Source organism: Podarcis melisellensis, assembly GCF_964234715.1.
Source record: "Podarcis melisellensis genome assembly, chromosome: 8".
Classification (NCBI taxonomy): Eukaryota; Metazoa; Chordata; class Lepidosauria; order Squamata; family Lacertidae; genus Podarcis; species Podarcis melisellensis.
The window spans coordinates 66,205,963-66,225,920 of NC_138540.1; the positions used below are offsets into that span (position 1 = coordinate 66,205,963).

Consider the following 19,958-nt stretch of genomic DNA (forward strand, 5'->3'; position numbering starts at 1 on the left):
TTATTAAGCAGCGGCCAATTAGCCAATAGTTGAAGCCTGGCCCTCCCAAAGGGTGAGGTGAGAAACCCTGGAGAATTTCTGAATGGCACTGCAGAAAGCACCAGTTCCTATTGGCTATTTATACAGCTCCCAGTAAGGAAATGGCAAATCAGGCTGCTAGGCTGTGGCTTGTTTGATGTGATGGTGGATGGTGGCCAAAGCAATTTATCTGGAGTCCGGAGCTAGGATGACATGCGGTAGTATATGAGTCCAAAGCCCTTGAACTTCTTTCAACAGCATGGAGAAGGAGAGGTGGTCTCCATAGCTCAGTCTGGTAGGCGGGCATCAGCAATCTATACCAGGCAGATGAATTTGGTATGGAAAGCATCACTCCATTTAGGCCCTGTGGCGCTGTGGGTTAAACCACAGAGCCTAGGACTTGCCAATCAGAAGGTCGGTGGTTCGAAACCCCTCGACAGGGTGAGCTCCCGTTGCTCAGTCCCTGCTCCTGCCAACCTAGCAGTTCGAAAGCACGTCAAAGTGCAAGTAGATAAATAGGTACCACTCTGGCGAGAAGGTAAATGGTGTTTCCGTGCACTGCTCTGGTTCGGCAGAAGCGGCTTAGTCATGCTGGCCACATGACCCGGAAGCTGTACACCGGCTCCCTCAGCCAATAAAGCGAGATGAGCGCCGCAACACCGGAGTCGGCCACGACTGGACCTAATGGTCAGGGATCCCTTTACCTTTATCTATCTTTATCTATTGGTCACAGGCCATAATCAGAAATACTCTGACTCATAAGATTGCAACATTAAAACGGGCCCAAATGTGAAAGCTTTGGTATGGAGCCTCCATGTTAACTTGGCATCAAGAGTAAAGAAGCTTTTTTGGTACAGGGGCGACTCAAAACTGGATCCCAAGATACATGTGCCTATTTTTTATTATTGTATGCCGTAGTCCGGCTCATTCGTTGACTCTCCTGGGTAAGACAGCTGCTTCCCAGAGTAGCTTGAGGGCTGTGATGTGCACTCACAGGTCTGTCACACAAAGAGCATCACCAGTCAGGCCGCCTGGAAATAAATCTGAGCTGCGTCATGCAGAAGCCCCATTCATTTCAATGGTGGATTGTGACCCCCTATTGTAGGGGACTGGAGGGGGGGCACTTTTTCAGACCAAGGTCTGCACTCCTGTCTGGGTTCTGAGGGCTGCATATCTGGTTAGCAGGGCCAGAAGGAAAAGGAGGTAAAGGAACAGCCGTATATCTAAGCTTTGTACAATAGGCTAATTTCTACACCCACATGCTTCTGTCTGGACTCAGCTACACAGCTGCAAATAAAATGCTTTAAGTGTGATGTAAAGTGCATTATACAAATGTGACACTAGATGGCAATGATGAGCTATGGGAAATTCAATATACTTTTCAGAACATTTTTTAAAAACCATTTTCACGTTTTTATATGTGTGTAGATTCCACCTCTGTCCTCCATCCGGGCAACTGAGAGGCATGATACACCATGGATACATCATGGTTAGAGTGTTGGACTAGGACCTGGGAGACCAGGATTCAGCTCCCCACTCAGCCATGAAGCTCCCTGGATGACCTTGGGCCAGTCACTGCCTCTCAGCCTAGCCCACATCACGGGGTGGTTTTGGGGAATAAAATGAGGAGGGCAAGTATGGACACCGCCTTGAACTCATTGGAGAAAAGGTGGGATATAAATGCAATCAATCAATTTCAGCCAGGCAAAATCATTCATGGAGGGTGTGAAGTAGGGCTGGTGATGGGTGTGGCCTAGAGAAAGGGGGTGTGGCCTAGGGAGAGTCTCAAGGACCAGATAGAGAGAACTGGAGGGCTGCATTTGGCTCCCAGGCTTGAGGTTCCTCACCCCTGGCCTGTGGCATAGACCATAAGAGGCTGAATCAGGGTGTTCCATTCTTACCTTCCACTCTTCTCAACTGATGCTCAACATTTGATAGCTGCAGAACATGGTGGACTATGTTCATTATAAAAAATCTAGTGTGCAGCTGCATGAAAATGCCAACTTCTATCCTAGGGGTCATCAGGAAATGGACAGAAATTAAAAAGGTGAGTCCATGTGTCAGGGTTTCTGGGAGAGAGGAGGAGATGACAGAGGAGACGGAGAGCGAGTGGGAGGAGGGGCAGAAGGATGAGGAAGAAGATGACGGAATTCTGAGGGAATCCACGAGTCTGAGCAGCGAGTCAGAGGATTCTCAAAAGGGGGTTACCTTAATCAAGCAAAAGGGAGGAGAAGGGAGAAGCGGAGAGGAGCCCAGTGGAAGACAGACGCAGCAAGAGGCGTCTCAGCCGGAACGGAGTAAAGGGGGTGGAGTCGTCAGCCTCTCGGAGGGAGCAGGATTAGGAGAGAACAGAGAAAGGGGGTTGGAGCAAGGTGTTCAGCCGGAAAGGGTGGAGAGCAGAACAAGGGGTGGTGTAGCGGTCGAAAGAAAGGTCAGCAGCAACGTACGCGCGCCAAGTTCAAACGTAGAGGCGCGCGGAAGTGGAGAGAGCTCAGGGGAGGAGCCCGGCCCTAAAGCCAGAAGGAGGGGGGAAGAGGCGGCAGAGGATTCAGCCTCAGGCGAGTCACGGAGAGAGGGAACCCAGGGGGGCAGGAAGACCCTGCGGAAAAGAAAGGAGAGGAAGAGGTGGTCTAGAGCCAGGCTATTAAGTTGGTGTGGAAGAGGGGAGGAGTCAGAGGGGACTTCAGCGGTCTAACGTGACAGACGTACGGCCACGATGCTGAACTGTACGAGAAGCAGAAATCTTCAATAAACTTTTCCTGTAAATAAACTGCAACGGAGTGAGGTCTCTTGTGAGCTGGGACCCGTCCTGGGTGGCCGTGACAGTAAGTCCCCTCTCTGAAAGCAAAAAAATTTTTTTTGCGAAGCTCACGAACGGGAGCAGCCATGAGCGCTGAGGAGCAGCTGGTTGCACTGCGGGATCAGGTTACCGCTCTCACATCGGCAGTCATTGCTTCGCAGAAGAAGAATGACGACTTGGAGAAGACGTGCCAGGATTTGCAGGCAAGGTGGGAACACGCGGACAGGGCGGGGGCCCCAGGTTCCAGAGCGGAGGGCATTGCGCTTGGACGGAGGGGGGGTGCCCTGGTTCCGCATTTTAATGGCAACTTGCAAGACTATCCCAATTTCAGAGCGGACGTCGTATATGCACTGCATTTACTCCGTCACGATTTTAAAGATGAGGAGGAGAAAGTGGGGTTCATTGTTTCGCACCTGCATGGGGAGGCCAGGGCTTGGCTACGCAATCTGTGGCGCGAAGATGGACCGGCCCGTCGCAATTCAACTGCGTTCATCAAAGCGATGGATTCTTGTTTTCAATCCTCTGTGGATGTGGACATTGCGCGCCGTCAAATGCACGGGCTGAGGCAGGGGAAAGCGACTGTGCGCCAATACCACTCTAAATTTTTTGCATTGCTCACCGCCTTAGATTGGCCAAAGGACAGTAAGCCGGTCAGAGATCTTTTTTGGGAGGGATTGAGCCCCCCCATCAAGGATGAGATCGCTAGGGGGGACAGACCCCAGACCCTAGAAGACGTGGTGCAACGGGCTTTAGCTATTGGAATTCGACATGAGGGACGTCCGTGGCACGAGGAGGACGGGCCCCAAGCGCGTGCGCAAGCGAGGACTCTCCCTTTTGTGCACAGGGATTTCAGCCGTGCGCACCCCTCGCCAATGGGGAAGGACAGCGAGGAGCCGATGGAGATTGGTGGTGCTAGGGCTCAGAAGCCGTCCCAGAGCCCTGTCCCTGGTGCAGCCAAAGCGAAGCCTCCTAGAGGAACCAGGAAGTGTTACATCTGTGACAGTGCGCACCATATGGCGAAAGAGTGCCCCCAGAGGCTCCAGAAGCACACTGCAGCACTGGCAACTGTAACAGCAGAGGTGCAACCAGGGGAGCAGCTTCAGGGAAACGACAGTGCCTGGCTGGAAGCGGAGCTACTGGGGCTCAGCCAGGCGGATCTGTAGACAAGCCCCCAGCATCACTGCAGAGCGTGGACCCTTTGCCTCCCAGACCGGCAGTTCTGCTCACAGCAACACTCCAGTTGCCTGATGGGAGACTCCTCGAGGTTCCAATAACGATCGATTCGGGAAGCAACGCCGACTTCGTGGGACTGCAGTTCGTTAAGCAGCACAACATGGCGCTCCTGCCTGCAACGACGCCTCTAAACGTGGTCACGGTAGACGGCAGGAAGTTGCTGGGGGGGCAAGTAGTGCAGCAAACCCCTCCCATGATGATGCAGATTGGCAACCATCGAGAACTTATTAGTTTCAATGTCACCCACTTATCGGACACACCCATCGTGTTAGGCATGAGTTGGCTGGAGAGGCACAGTCCCGCGGTTGCGTGGTACCAGCGGCAGATCACCTTTTGTTCATCGTATTGTGCTCAGCATTGCTTTCAGACCGATCAGGGAGGAGAAGCCGAGCAGCAGTTGCATCTGGGTATGGTGCAAACAGTGCCTCACAAGTACCAGGACTTCTTGGAGGTTTTCTGTGAGAAGGAAGCTGACAAGTTGCCGCCTCACAGACCTTACGACTGCGCGATTGATTTAGTGCCAGGGGCGCAACTGCCTGCTGCCAAGCTGTACTCCATGTCGGAAGACGAGATGCAAGAGCTTCGGGAGTTCATAGACCATAACCTCAAGCGAGGTTTCATCCAGGAATCTAAAGCAGCGGGTGGCAGCCCTGTGTTCTTTGTGAAGAAGAAAAACACGCCCCAAAAAAGGCTTATAGTGGATTACAGGTTCATAAACAGCTTGACTAAGCCCAAGGCTTTCCCCATGCCCAAGATTGACGACCTTTTAGCGACCGTCAGGAGGGGCAAGATTTTCACCAAGCTGGACCTACGTGGAGCTTACAATCTCATCCGCATCCGGAAAGGAGATGAGTGGAAGACCGCCATGTTCACCCCTCTGGGCACATACGAATACAGAGTCATGCCTTTCGGTCTCCAAAATGGCAGCCACGTTTTTCAAGCATTTATGCACCACGTGCTAGCAGGTCTCCTCTACAAGAAGTGTGTCTGCTTTCTCGACGATATCCTGATTTTCTCGGAATCGCCGGAGGATCACGATAAGGACGTGAGGGAGGTCCTGCAGAGGCTGAAGGACCACAGGCTGTACGCCAAGTTGGAAAAATGCCAGTTTGATGTCAGAGAGGTTGATTTCCTTGGCTACAAGTTGTCCGACGAGGGACTGGCCATGGACAGGGCTAAGGTTCAAGCGCTGTTGGACTGGAAAAGCCCTCGAAATCGGAAAGAGGTCCAGAGGTTCATCGGCTTTGCCAATTTTTACCGCAAGTTTATTAAAGGTTTTGCGAACGCGACGGCGGCTATCACTGACACCCTCAGTTCCAAGAAGAAGAAGTTCGTCTGGACCGAACAAGCGGAGCGGTCCTTCCGGACGCTTAAAGGTCTTTTCGCCTCCGAAGAGCAGCTGCTCCACGTGAATCCCGGCAGACCCATGCGGGTAGAGACCGATGCGTCAGACAGAGCGGTTGGGGCCGTTCTTTTGCAAGAGGATTCACAAGGCAACTGGAGACCGGGTGCGTTCTACTCCCGGAAGCTCAGCAAGACGGAGCGCAATTATACCATATGGGACAGGGAGTTGTTGGCCATTCATGCAGCTTTCAAAGCGTGGCGACACTTCTTAATAGGAGCCAAGCACACGGTGCAAGTCCGCACGGATCACAAGAACTTAGAGTATTGGCGGACGGCTAAGTTACAGACCCAGCGACACATGCGCTGGGCGGAGTTCTTTGCGGATTTCGACTTCAAAATAGAATACATCCCAGGAGACTCCAATGTTATTGCAGACGCGCTGTCCCGAAAGCCGCAATACTTGGAGGAAGCAGCTCCAATCGCAGCAAAGCACATTTTCGCACCGCAGGCGTGGACGTGCGCTACCATCGCAGTCGACCTGGACGCGGTGCGACGCGCGTTGCAAAGGGATCAGTTTGCACAGTCCAAGATGGAGGAGCTACGCGGAGGGTCGCGAGACAACGATGAGTTCCAATTGCAAGATGGACTTTTGACTCGTAAGGGTGCCCTTTACGTGCCCACCGACGATCTTCGAGCCAAGGTTCTGCAACAATTGCATGACGCCCCTAGTGCAGGCCATTTCGGCAAAGAGAAGACGATGGAGTTGGTGGCTAGAGACTTTTGGTGGCCCCAGATGAGAGGAGAGGTGGCGGACTACGTCGCCAGGTGTGATATCTGCCAGAGGTCCAAACCAGTGCACCAGAAGCAGGCGGGATTGCTAGAACCGCTGGAGACACCGCAGCAACCGTGGGAGAGGGTAGCGTTGGACTTTGTTACGGACCTGCCCAGCTCCAGAGGTAAGACGGCGGTGTTAGTGGTGGTGGACTTGTTCACCAAGATGGCGCATTTCATCCCTTGTGCCAAGGTGGCGACGGCAGAACAGACCGCAAAGCTCTTCATCGATCACGTCTTCAGAGTGCATGGACTTCCGCAGTCCGTCTTGTCCGACAGGGGGCGCCAGTTTGTTTCCACTTTCTAGCGAAAGCTTCTGGGCATCTTGCACGTCAAAATCAACCTGACATCGGCGAGACATCCACAAACCAACGGTCAAGCGGAGAGGGTCAACGCGATCATGCAGCAGTACCTGCGGTGCTACGCCAACCAGCGACCTGCGGCGTGGGTGGACTATCTGCCGATGGCTGAATTCGCCTACAACAACACGAAACACGCATCCACCGGGGTGACGCCTTTCTTCGCGAACAATGGCCGTCATCCCAGAACCTTCCCGAGATTTGCGGCACCAGGAGGGGGGGGGCCTCAAGATGCCGACCAGTTTGCAGCGGAGTTGCAAGAGGTGCACGAGGAGCTGCGGAGACATTTGGAGCTGGCAAAACAGGCGTATAAGGTGCAGGCCGATAAGCACAGGAGGGCGGGAGAGGACATCCAGATTGGGGACTGGGTGTGGTTAGCAGCCCACGCGATGCCGGCCAGGTCATTGGCCAAGAAGAAGTTAGGACACAGGCAGCTAGGGCCATATCAAGTTGAGGCTAAGATCAATCCGGTGGCTTTTCGTCTAGCCCTTCCGGAGGGTTCCAGGGTGCACCCGGTCTTTCATAGGTCGGTGCTCACTCCCTACAAAACCCCACACAGGTTTCAAGAGTCAGGAGCACTCCCAGAGCCACGTAGGAGGGCGCCTGAGGGGGGGGGAATCGCCAAGACCAGAACCTCTTAACGAGGTCACAGAGATACTGGACTCGAGATGGGGGGAGGAGGGAGTTGAATATTTTCTAGCCAGGGAAGGCACTCCGGCCTCTGCCAATAGCTGGGTGCCGGGTTACGCGTTGGACGAACCCCTGTTGAAGGAAGAGTTCCATGCACTTTTTCCGCACAAGCCCATGCCCGAGGAGTATTTTGATGATTGGCTTTTCACGCCCACTTTGTCAGACAGCACGTTCGAGGGTTTCTCCTCACCCGAGGGCCATACGCCCGAAACAAGCCCGACCAGGGATCCGAGACTGGGGGGGGAGGAGACAGGCCCTTGTTGGTGGGTGGATCAGCCAAGGGAGGCATGGAGTCAGAGATGGATGGTAGGTCCTTGGCAGGCAGCGCCAGGAGAAGCAGTGATGGAGGAAGAGACTGTGAGGTCTGTGGGTGGGGAACCCGAGTTCGAACACACATATACGGAGATGACAGAGAAGAACGTTGAAGTGGACAACTTGTATCCTGAACCGACCCCGGAAGAACCACGTTTTCCTCAACCTGCACCCGGCGAGCGGGAGGGGGGAAGGGGGGGCTTCGAGGGGGGGATGGATGTCAGGGTTTCTGGGAGAGAGGAGGAGATGACAGAGGAGACGGAGAGCGAGTGGGAGGAGGGGCAGAAGGATGAGGAAGAAGATGACGGAATTCTGAGGGAATCCACGAGTCTGAGCAGCGAGTCAGAGGATTCTCAAAAGGGGGTTACCTTAATCAAGCAAAAGGGAGGAGAAGGGAGAAGCGGAGAGGAGCCCAGTGGAAGACAGACGCAGCAAGAGGCGTCTCAGCCGGAACGGAGTAAAGGGGGTGGAGTCGTCAGCCTCTCGGAGGGAGCAGGATTAGGAGAGAACAGAGAAAGGGGGTTGGAGCAAGGTGTTCAGCCGGAAAGGGTGGAGAGCAGAACAAGGGGTGGTGTAGCGGTCGAAAGAAAGGTCAGCAGCAACGTACGCGCGCCAAGTTCAAACGTAGAGGCGCGCGGAAGTGGAGAGAGCTCAGGGGAGGAGCCCGGCCCTAAAGCCAGAAGGAGGGGGGAAGAGGCGGCAGAGGATTCAGCCTCAGGCGAGTCACGGAGAGAGGGAACCCAGGGGGGCAGGAAGACCCTGCGGAAAAGAAAGGAGAGGAAGAGGTGGTCTAGAGCCAGGCTATTAAGTTGGTGTGGAAGAGGGGAGGAGTCAGAGGGGACTTCAGCGGTCTAACGTGACAGACGTACGGCCACGATGCTGAACTGTACGAGAAGCAGAAATCTTCAATAAACTTTTCCTGTAAATAAACTGCAACGGAGTGAGGTCTCTTGTGAGCTGGGACCCGTCCTGGGTGGCCGTGACACCATGATTCCTGATGACTGCAAGTCATCCAGTCATTGGTTGGGCCACATTTGGGATGCAATGTGAAGATCTGGTCACCCTATCTCAAAAAGGACAATAGACAGTTAGGAAAGTGCTGGGAAGAAAAGCAACTGGAATGCTCAAGAGTTGAGGGCTTTTTAACCTAAAAAAAGAGAAGATGGCCCGTGTGTGTATATTAGGGTTGTGTCCAGATTTTCACTTTTTGAAATATGGCAATCTAAAAGAGAGGTTTCTAAAATGATATCGGGAGAGAGAAATTATTCTGCTCCCATAGCAGAACAGAACAGAACAGAACAGAACAGCCAATGGGCAATAGATTCAGGACAGAGAGAAGTAAGAACTTCACACAGCACATTGCTAACTTGTGGAACTCGTTGCCACAAGATGTAGTGGTGGCCTTTTTCTTAGATGGCCTTAAACAGGAATTGGACAAATGAATACCTGCTCATGGGCTTACCAGGAGCCTCTGTCTCCCTGTTGTAAGCCAAAAATGGCTTATCTTACACCCCCACTATCATAAAGTCAGGGTTGGGGGAACTATGTGACTCTCTAGATATTGTTGGACTCCAGTTCTTATCAGGCCCAGCCCTTGGCCATGCTAGCGGAGGCTGATGGGAGTTGGGGTCCAACAGTATCTGGAGGGCCATAGCTTCCCAACCCCAGATAGAACCTTCACCTGATCCAGCAGGGATCTTCTGCATTCTTTAGTAGCAACACAAGAAAATATAATATATTGAGCTTTCATTCCTATGTCGACACGTCTCATTCATCTTGCTCAAAATCCAGCTGGTTTCTTACCCAAGGTCAGAAAGCAATCTGTCCTCCTCCTTCCTTGTGTCGGCATGTTCTTTTGGAAGTCATAATACAAACAGCAAAGCGAGTCCTTTGAACCAGATTCTGTATTAGCGCGTAATGTTTTGTTATGCACTCAGGACAGTTTGCCTTGTTTGGTCAAGAGTTACTTGATGTTTTCATTAAAAAAAAAAAAACCAAGCCATTTTGAATACTTTAAAAATATATATCATAATTTCAAAATTAAAACAGATTAAATTTTACCCAGCTCATAAATATAAAAAAATGAAATAAGCAAATCCTGTATCATGATTAGCCTTATTATTAAAAAATCAAAAAAATTAAAACCGTAACATATTAAAACACAATGGTGGATTTGGGATGAAAAGTTGGGGAAGAATAAACACCTCAAGCGTCTCAAGCCAGAGTAAAGAGATGCATTTTCAGCATTCACCAGCAGTTGTACGATGAAGGAGCCTGATGTGCCTCAGTGGGGAGGAAGTTCCACAACTTAGGGGCCTCTACCAGGAAGACCCTCTCCCAAGCCACCAACCCCACAACCTCTGAGGGCATAGGAACTACCAAGAGGGCCCCCTCTGCTGGTCTCCACATCCAAGAGGGTGTGTAGAGATGAAGGTGGTCTTTAAGTTCTCTTGTTTATCTTGTTAAATGGTTTTGACACATTTTGTGTATGTAGAGCAACTCACAAATGTAATAGTGAATTAGAACAAATAAAACAAATTACTAGAGCTCTAAGCTTTCTTTCCTGGCACCACGCCACAAGTGATAGTTGGTCAGTCTCTGGAAGGGACAAATACTGCTGCAAACTTTGCATTTTACCTTTATTTTGCTCAGATGCATCAAGCGCAGCTGTCATCGGAAAAGAAGAGAATGTTCAGAAGTGTCCGTGAAGGTCAAATAATGGAATGAAGTCACACTGGGCCAAAAGCAAAGCTTACGTCACCCTAAAACTGTAGGCACCGACAAGGCCTTATCTCATAGCCATAATAACATCATTCCAGCACTGCATTGTCTGGGGGATGAGCTGTGCGTGGGCTGGAGAACAGATATTATCTGCAAGCTATGTAAACATTTTCCAGTTCCTCTCATTCTGAGATATGCCCCATATGGAGTGGAGGGATAAATATTTTCTTGAATTCCGGTTTCCCTTGATGAATTTGCTTTGCAGCACATTGTCACCCATTTCTGAAGGAACTTTGGGGGTAGCACAGCAAGGATCTTGCTGCCACCCGCATGGGCAGGCCTTAGGTCTGACGGCACCCCCAGTTGCTGCGGCCATGGCTTCGCCACAGAGGCTACCACAGGGTGGAGGAGGCACAGATGGGGTACACAGGCCCCAGCCGCCACCCCTCCTGCCATCCTCAGCCACTGGCTTGCCTGTGCTAGCCCTTATAGCATTGTCTCTACCCAGAGCTGGACAATGGGTTTGTCTGCTGCTACCACAGCTCCTGACACCACTTGTTGCTGATGGGGCTGCATAGGAGGCAGAAGGCAAAGGAGGGGTGTGACTTTTCCCTGTGTTTTACACACACACCCCCTTAATAAACTATGATTCTTGTGGGTGCCATTTTCTGTTCATCTCCAGTGGCAAAATGTCTTGGTCAGGCTGGCCCTGGGGAGGAGATAAAGCAGGTTTTGAACAGGAAAACTCTCCCTGTGTGCCTCTTGGGTGTAGGATGGGTGCTCGAAAAAGGTGGTAAAATTGCTATTCGTAACCCCCCCCCCCAGTGTAAAAAGCAGAGCAGCACAGCACTGGTTTGATTGAACAGTGCTTGTTAATCCTCTCACTCAGAGCTACCCAGTGAATAAGCTTCATGTATTTACAGTGGTACCTTGGTTTAAGAACAGCTTAGTTTATGAACAACTTGGATAAAGAATGCTGCAAACCTGGAAGTGGGTGTTTTGGTTTGTGAACTTTGCCTTGGAAGCAGAACATGTTTCGCTTCCTGTTGAGTGTGTTCCATTTGTAAATTGAGTCCCCCGCTGCTATGGGAAAGTGTGCCTTGGTTTAAGAATGCTTTGGTTTAAGAACGGACTTCTGGAATGGATTAAGTTCGCAAGGTACCACTGTACTGCAATTGTATTCCATGTCCAACCCTCTCCCCTAGGGGATCCCACAGGTTTCAATCTTGTCTCTCATGCTTTTAAACTTTTATTTGAAACTGCAGGGAGACGTCATTCAGGGACCTGAAGTGAGCTTGGAATCAGCATTATGGAGGAGAGGGCTATCAGAGGCTACCAGCCATGAGGGTTATTCCAATTCCAGTTCCTGGGAACCACAGCAGGGGAGAGTGTGTTTGTGCTCCAATCCTGCTTGCCTGTTTCCCCACAGACATCTGGTTGGCCAATGTGAGAACAAGATGCTCGTCTGGATAAGCCATGGGACTGATCCAGCAGGCTCTTCTTATGTTCTTATCATGGGCGTTGGCAGGATTTTTGTAAGAGGGGGTAAGACTTTTGTTAGGGGGAAGAACTGACGTGATTGGTCAGTTAGTTAAGTATTTCTATTGTTTTACTTCGGTGGGGGAGAGACGCTGCCCCCCTGCTCCCCCTTGGCAATAATAATAATAATAATAATAATAATAATAATAATAATAATAATAAATTTTATTTATATCCCACCCTCCCCGGCCAAAGAGGGGCTCAGAGCAGCTAACATTGTACAAGTAAGACAATGCATAAAAACAAGCAATCAATAAATTAAGATATGTCCCACAATTAATTCAAACAAATTAAAATTAAAACTGGACAGGTGGCAATCTTCAGGTTAAAATTGAAGGCGGTTTCCAACTGCTTCCACTTGTTGCCCATGGTTCTTATGTATGTGTTTGTAGAAGTGTGTGAGTGGAAGTGTGTATGGATGTTCTGGGTGGTACATGCAAGGGAGTGTGGGCCTTTGGCTGGAAAACATTGCCTGCTCCTATTCTGCTGCTACCCATAAGCAAGAAAGCCTGGCTGTGCTCCCTTCCTCTGTATTTGACCACACCTGGCGAGGGAACAGAGCTATGCAATGACCCCGGCTGACACCAAGGAGATGGAGATTAAGGTCATCCTTCATTCTATCAAGCCACTTGCTCTGCTGTACTCTGCTTTGGGCTTTTTTCTGAGAGTAGGTTTTCTACAGCCTTACAAGGGAAGGGGAGCTACTGTATTATGAACATAGCTCTCGAGGGACAGTGCACTCAAACTGGGCTGCCCTTGTCTTGTGGCTGAAGGACTAACAAACACCACAGACCTTAAAGGAGCAGTGATAGGGGGACCGTTCTGTAGTGCAGCAGTGGGGAAACTCATAGGGCCAGTCTTCCCTATGCCTTGCAGGCCAAATTTGACAGGTGGGCTGCCCACTCGGTATTTGGAGTTCTGTCAGAGAAGGGGGAAAAATTCAATTCAGTTTGCATTTCAAGCCATGCATAGTGAATTGTGAATTGTAGTCTTTTTTTGAAAGACTACAAGAGCCGAAACCCACCCGCCCCTTTGGAATTCACACTGCAGTTGGAATTCATGTACTGCAGTTTTCAGAGAAATGCATATGCTAGGGTAAAGGGTGCATAAAAACGCATGTAAGAGTGAAAAATTACATACAAATATGCTTTGCAAAAAGAAACTTAGGACTTATCCACACCTCTGTTTCCCCCTCCACTTCTTCCCACTCTTTAGCGCTAAACTGGAACAAACAGCAATCTGGTTTTCTGTGGATTGCCATTTGTTCCGATTTAGTGCTAAAGAGAAGGTTTTCTGGGGAAAGCAGTGGGGCAAAGTCAAAACTGTTTGGACCCATGCTTTCAAGGCACAGGACAAGCAGAAGTGTGGATGAGCCCTTCCTTTGAAAACAAACCAGAATGGATCTGGCAGAGACCTAGTCATCCAGATGGGGAAATGGTGCTTTCCTCACTTTGTGCTATACATTCCAGCTTTCTACTCTGGAGCTGGTATAGTTCTCGTTCAAATCCCATGCACAGCAAATGCATCTGGCAATACCGATTCCCCCTCTGCCCTACATGTCTTTTGCCAGCGGAGAAGTTCAATGCGACAAACTACACACATTTTCCATTCCTTCTGCTGGGCTACAGAGGTGCTATACACAGATTTGATCACTAGGTGGCAACAGCATACCATTCTAGTCTTCAAAATAATTGTTTTCCGACCCAGAGGGTGTGTGGTTTGCCTCTGAATTTCAGTGAAATCCAGTGCTCCTTGACCTTTCCTGACAAATGTAGACTGTTTAATATATGCACCTCTGAAGCCTGTCTGAAGGCTGTTCTGATGTCTAAAAAAGTTGTTTTCTAAGCTTTTGTGAATAACCATTCTCTTGGCTGCTATTTCTTCAGCTACACAACTGGACAGCTTCAAGAGCTCTTGGTCAGGGATCCGCCCAATGTGGCCAATGGGAAGGCATGTTGCCAGAGATTCATTCTGCAAGGCAGACCATACGCTTTTAGGAATGCTGCAGTTATTTTTTAAAATTATAATTGAGTCATGTGACCCAAAAATTTGAAACAATGTGGACTAAAGTCAACTTCTGAGGCCTGTCCAGGATTAGGAGCCCTGAAGCTTAAGCTTCATTAGTTCCATAGCCGACCCACCCCTGCCCTGATCCTCTGGGATGAGGAAAGGCTGCAATCTTGCACAGTCTCCATGTTGGGCAGCTATGCCATTGTCTGCTGTGTGCCAGGAGCCCCAATCCACCCCTTGCTCTGTGTCCCTGGGTTCCTGCCTGCCTGGCAACATTAAAAAAGTGCTGAGCGCAGAAGCGATTTCACAGCCAGCTTTTGCCAAGGCTTTAGGCAATCTCTCTTCCTCCCTCGTCTCAGGTGCAAGTTCCCATGAAGACTCAGAAGGACAAGATTGTTCCTTCCATGCAGGCACAGCTAGAGTACTGTATTTCAAGGTGCCTGGCCTTGGTTTAGGTAGCTAAAGGATGACATGAGACCTGTACTGGCTGGCAGAGATGCCCCAGGGAATTTCTGTTGCTTACATAACACGCAAGAGGGCAAGATGGGGAATCTATTCTGGCTGAGCTCTCTCTCTTTTGGCCCCACCGTGGCATAGAACCAGGTGGGCAATCTGTGCTCCAGGATCCCGTGGAGCCCTAGATCTAATTTCATGCGGGTGGCAGGGAGAGGGAAAAAAAAGTTAAGGTCACTCATCACCATAACACGCCCCCCCCTCCAGAGAGACAGAAATGGGCAAAAGGGGTGTGTGGAGTGGCATGTGCAAGATTATTACAGATGGAATGCAACCCTTCCAGGGGTGGGGAGGAGGAGATTGCTTACCCCTGCCATGGAGCATTGCCAGGTCCCAGGAATGCCAGGGAATGGAATGCATCAACCAGCCCATGTGAAGTAATAATGATAGTGCCTCTGAACATGTCCAGAGAGCATCGACTATCCATGGCCTATTCCTCTCTCGATTCACATGGGAAGAGGGGTTAGGGCTTTCAAGGAGCACTTTAAAATGCAGCTAATCCATTTTTTGTTGTTCTGGAGTAAGGCTGAATCAGAGCAAATGTCAGTGTGTGGAAAACCCCTACTGACGTTTTCTCTGATTCAGCAGTAAAGATCTGGGGTTTAGCTATACCTACCTTTCCTCCACGTTTTCCAGGCAGTGGCGTAGCGTGGGGGGTGCAGGGGGGGCCGGTCGCACCGGGCGCAACATCTGGGGGTTAGGGGGCGCAAATCCACGGGTTAAGGGGCGCAAATTACTTGCCTTGCCCCGGGTGCTGACAGCCCACGCTACGCCACTGTTTCCAGGCACACCCTACAGTTTAAAGCTCTATGCCGGAGCACTCTTTTCATTTTTGCCCAGAGAAGTGTTGGGTGTTTCAGATGCTTTCCTTATACTGTAGTTGCTTAGCAACAGCTGGCTGTGTTCCCACAACCACCACACTAGGTGAGCCCAGAATCCACCAGTTTGCCTGGTTAGGGTGAAAAGAGAAGTGCATATCAAAAAGACGACAAAAAAGTGGGCACAGACTTACATAATTTTTTTCAAATGCTGGTTTATATGAAATTTATATGAAATCTTATTAAATTTGTAATAGAAATAACATTTTATCAGAGTAACGCAGTGACCAGATGCCCTGTGTGCCTCCTCAGCAGCATTCGAAATTTGCATTTTGCACCTGGCTATCGGCCACTTGTGACCAAGTGAAGATGCCCGGCTGCCAGGATGGCACCTGATGTCTCCACCATCTGGAGGCGCATGCCTGGGGATCCCTGGATCTTGACTGTTTTGAAACAGTCTAACACTGTTTCTAACACTGTTTGCTGTCAGCAGATATCTGCACTGCATTTGAAGTTGTTTTTATATGCGAGATTGCTTTTAATTGTTTGTTTGATCTGTGAAATCGCTTCAAGCTATTTTGCGTAAAGTGCAATCAACCAAATAAATCAAAACAGCTGATGGGGAATTTCCAAAAAATGCTCTTGTTCTCCCTTCTTAATGGTCCTTTATCTTTAAAACGGTGTCGAATACAGGGCCTTTCCTTTACAATGGGTTTGTGGTTGGGGGGAGGGGTCAGGGTACTGCCATAAAGGGGTTCAATCCCCACTCAGTCATAAAACTCACTGTATGATCTTGGGCCAGTCACTGCCACTCAACCTAACCTACCTCACAAGGTTCTTGTGAGGATCAAAATGGAGAGCAGGGAAGAACCACACATGCCACCTTGAACTCCTTTGAGGAAAAGTGGTCTATGAAAAGTGTTGCATAGGATTTCATAGCCCCCACCTCATGAATTGCAGTCCTCTGAGGGTGCTGAGAGATCCCTAAAACCTGACACCCTCACAGAACTAATCTTTCTCAGCGCTAGCTATAGGGCGAGAGCAGCTCTTAAAGCCAGATTGGGACTTTGCTGCCCTGCCGAAACCACCGAAATGGCTCCAGGCAGGGACGGCTAATGAAGGCCTGTGGCTGGAGTAAGCATTTGCCACCAAAATTATGCGCGCCTTTGATCATGGCAGCACTTTCCACGCAGTTATTCCCAGCACTAATAACTGGTGTGTCGAGTGGCCAGCTTAACGCTTAATAAACTCCACCAGCACAGAATCCCTTTTAATAACCATGCTCTATGACATAATTGTGTGCAGGAGGCCTAGGGGCAATGTGCCATCATGGCATTTTTTTTGTCTGAGCAGGCAAGTATATACATACACCTGAGTTCCCTTTTCCTCATGTTTAAAGCACTATCTGTCATAACTTTTCCCCAAAGCATCCTGGGAACTGTAGCTTGTGAAGGGTGCTATTAGGAGGCCCCTATTCCCCTCACAGAGCTACAATTCCCAGAATTCTCTAGGAAGACGAACTGTTAAATCACTGTTTAAATTGGTATGAAACTGCTTTGATTGTACAGTGCAGACAGGGCCTTCTGTGTTTTGGTCCCTGGCTTTTCATGCTGTCAGGCTGCAGGGCAGGGCAGGAGTTTTTCCATTGTTTCTCCTGAGAGATCAGCTGCCATTAGAAGAACTGTAACCTTAAGAGCTGGCACCTGCACTTGCTGCTTTTCTCGCTCCCTCCCTATCCCTTTTTCTTTGGGTGTCACGTATTTCAGACTATAAAGCTGAGGGAATAAGGATCTCCCACAACTCCTCAAGGAGATGTAAGCTCCAGTTTCAGGAAGCGAAACTCCAACCTCCCCCCCTTTATTCACTGGCTTGGTCTTCCTGATGTTGCTTCAACGCTGTGCCAAGTGCATTGTGAGAAGTAATAAGACAAAGACACATGGTATGTACATATTTTTAATTGGCTCACTTGGGAAGAGCCATAGCAACTGATGCAGAAGAGGAGGGAACACCTGAGAATGGAGCTTTGACAAAGCCATAGTTGATCAACCATCCTTCTACAACTGCTGTATATCACCTTTCATGTAAAAAGAATCCTGCACTCCAGGAAGTGGGGATGAGGAGCTGCTGAGCTCCAGGTGGTATTGGGACAACAACTCCCATCAGCTCCAGCAAGCATGGTGGCTGCTCAGGGATGATGGGAGTTGTAGTCTACCAACATCTGGAAGGGCACACGTTCCACCTCCCTGACCTAAGGCCCACAAGGACATAGCTCCTTGGCTTGTGCATGGCCTTAAGGAATTCCCCACCCACTTGCAAATTTCCAGGCCTGGCACCGTAATACATTGTGCTGTGGTTTGTACAGTGGTTTTTGTAAAAGCTTTGGAAACGGGTTCATGGTGAGGGGACAGCAAACACCCAAGAAAACAGCTTCTATAATTCTTATTACAGTCGTACCTTGAATCCCGAAGGCCTTGCAAGTCAAACATTTTGGCTCCCGAACACCACAAACACAGAAGTGACTATTTTTGGAACCCAAATGTCCAACGGGGCTTCCGATTGGCTGCAGGAGCTTTCTGCAGCCAATCAGAAGCTGTGCTTTGGTTTCCGAATGTTTTGGAAGTTGAACAGACTTCCAGAATGGATTCCATTCGACTTCCAAGGTATGACTGTAGTGGGTTTAAGGAATTGGAGGCATGGAGGATAAGAAGAGACTGGGTGATGAAGGGCCTGTTCAAGAAGCAAGCACAAGGAGGATTCGGACTCTCAAAAATATTGGAAGAAGGTGCAGAAGTTATTTTTGTTCCAACAGGGCGATCCCTATAAGATGACTGGACTTTGTGGTTTTATTTATCCAGGGTAGTATTTAGACCCTGCTTCTCAGGGTGGGGAAAAGCCTTCATGAAATAGCTTCCAATATAGTTGAGATTAGGCTTTTTTTTAAACAACAAAAATACAACAACAACAACAACAACCCCAAAACTCTTCCAGCCCTGTGGCTAAAGATTTCAGCACACAAAAACAAATACTGTGTTAGGGATGTTTAGGAGTTTTGGGCGTATGTGGGGTGGTGGTCCTGATTGAGAGCAAAATATATATTTGGACAGTATCAGCTCTGAGATTCCCTGAAGGAGCTTCCCAAGGCAAGGTCGGGTTATGCCATGATTGGGAATGTGGCATCAGTGGCAACTCCACAGTTGTTGTCTTTCATAGACATGAGGATGTAGCCATCATTTCCCCAGTAGGTGGACCAGGAGTTCTTCACAAGCCAGTAGAGTTCGCCTTGGAGGACACCGTAACCTACAGCTAGGACCGCATGATCCAGCTGGCCTCGTTTGTTTCCTAAAAATGGATTAAAAATAAAATAAAAGAATCAAGCTTTGTAACAAGTGGGATAATGGAAAAGAGCACAGGAGCATGGCTGCCACCCAAATGTACTGCTGAAGATTGAGAGTTCAGTTCCTCATGTGCAATGGCCTCCTGCAGAAAAGGGAGATCGTTTTCCTCTCACCATATTAGAACTCAGGATTACCCACAAGGATCCAGACCCTAAGAGTGGGACCAGGAAGAGAGAAAGCTACTTACTGGGTTACCTTGAGTGACCCATTTGCATTCTTCCTCATCCCAAATACCATATGCAAAATGGGATTGTGATAATGACCTGCCTCCTAGGTTGGGTCGGGACGATGAATGAGATATGCAAAGGTATTGGCAGTGCTTGCCAAAAGGCGTAATTATAACCAGCTGATGATTTGCAGTAACAACCATTGTGCACACTTTCTGTAAGCGATGATTATCATCAGCCAGGCTGCCATGTGACACCATCCTCTACCTCAGAGGTAAAGAGGCTATTGACTTGCCAACACTGCTAGACTACAATGTCAGTCACCCTCAACCACTGGCCCTGTTGGCTGCAGCTGATGTGCATTGCTGGACCTCAACTCCCCTTTGAAAGCAGCAGGGTGCAGAACTTTCCCACAAGTAGATCTCTTAGTGAGTGGGTAGGCACCCGAAACTTTTAGATCTATGTGGGTGGTGCTCCAGCTTGCCACAGCAATCAAGAGGACAGGAGATCCCTGCCAAGGCCGATCTAGTTTAGCATCCTGTTTTCAAAGTGACCATCCAGATATCCACGGCCTCGCTCCGAATTGCATAGGGCTGATGTCTGTGCAGATAGCACAGAGGACGTTGCAGTGGAAATCAGTATCGATGTATTTATCTACTGCCTTGCATTTCTTCCATTATAGAACCCAAGACGTCTTACGTGCGGTACCCAGGTGATCACTCATATCCAAGCACTGACCAGACCTAGACCTGGGACATTTGTTTCAGTAGCCTCACATGCCTTCAGACCATAACCCGGGGAGGCATTAGCTTCCAATTTCACCATACAAAGCATGGAGGAGTTTACCGTATCTCAAAGAGCCATGTGGGATGATGTGCAGGTTATGCCAAGTGCTCTTGAGATGCATCGCAGGAAGTGCAACTTTATTTACAGCAGGTAGTGGGGATCCTTGAGCCTAGGGGACAAATGCAGCCCTATGGGCCTCTCTATTTGGCTCGGGGGGGGGGGCTTCCCCTAGGCCACAGCCTACCCCACACCAAGCCACACTCCTCACCAGCTCTGCTCCACTTCCTCCTTGAGGGTGTAACTTTGACAAGGACTCGTTTGCCAGGATGGAGAGGTGTAGTTCAGGTGGGAATATAGCCTACTGCATAAGGGTAGGATTCACACCCACTGCTCTACCCTGTTTTGCCTCTGGCTTTGTTCAC

General features: G+C 49.5%; 1 protein-coding gene across 1 annotated transcript in view; it reads right to left on the bottom strand.

Moving 5' to 3' along the window:
- Positions 1–17,125: 17,125 nt before the first annotated feature.
- Positions 17,126–19,958, bottom strand: part of LOC309375155 (digestive cysteine proteinase 1-like) — a 32,107-nt gene continuing 29,274 nt past the window's right edge. Inside the window, exon 11 of the mRNA XM_081920695.1 lies at positions 17,126–18,527. Within this exon, the coding sequence (XP_081776821.1) occupies positions 18,340–18,527 (188 nt within the window). The 3' untranslated portion in view covers positions 17,126–18,339. The remainder of the gene's footprint in view (positions 18,528–19,958) is intronic.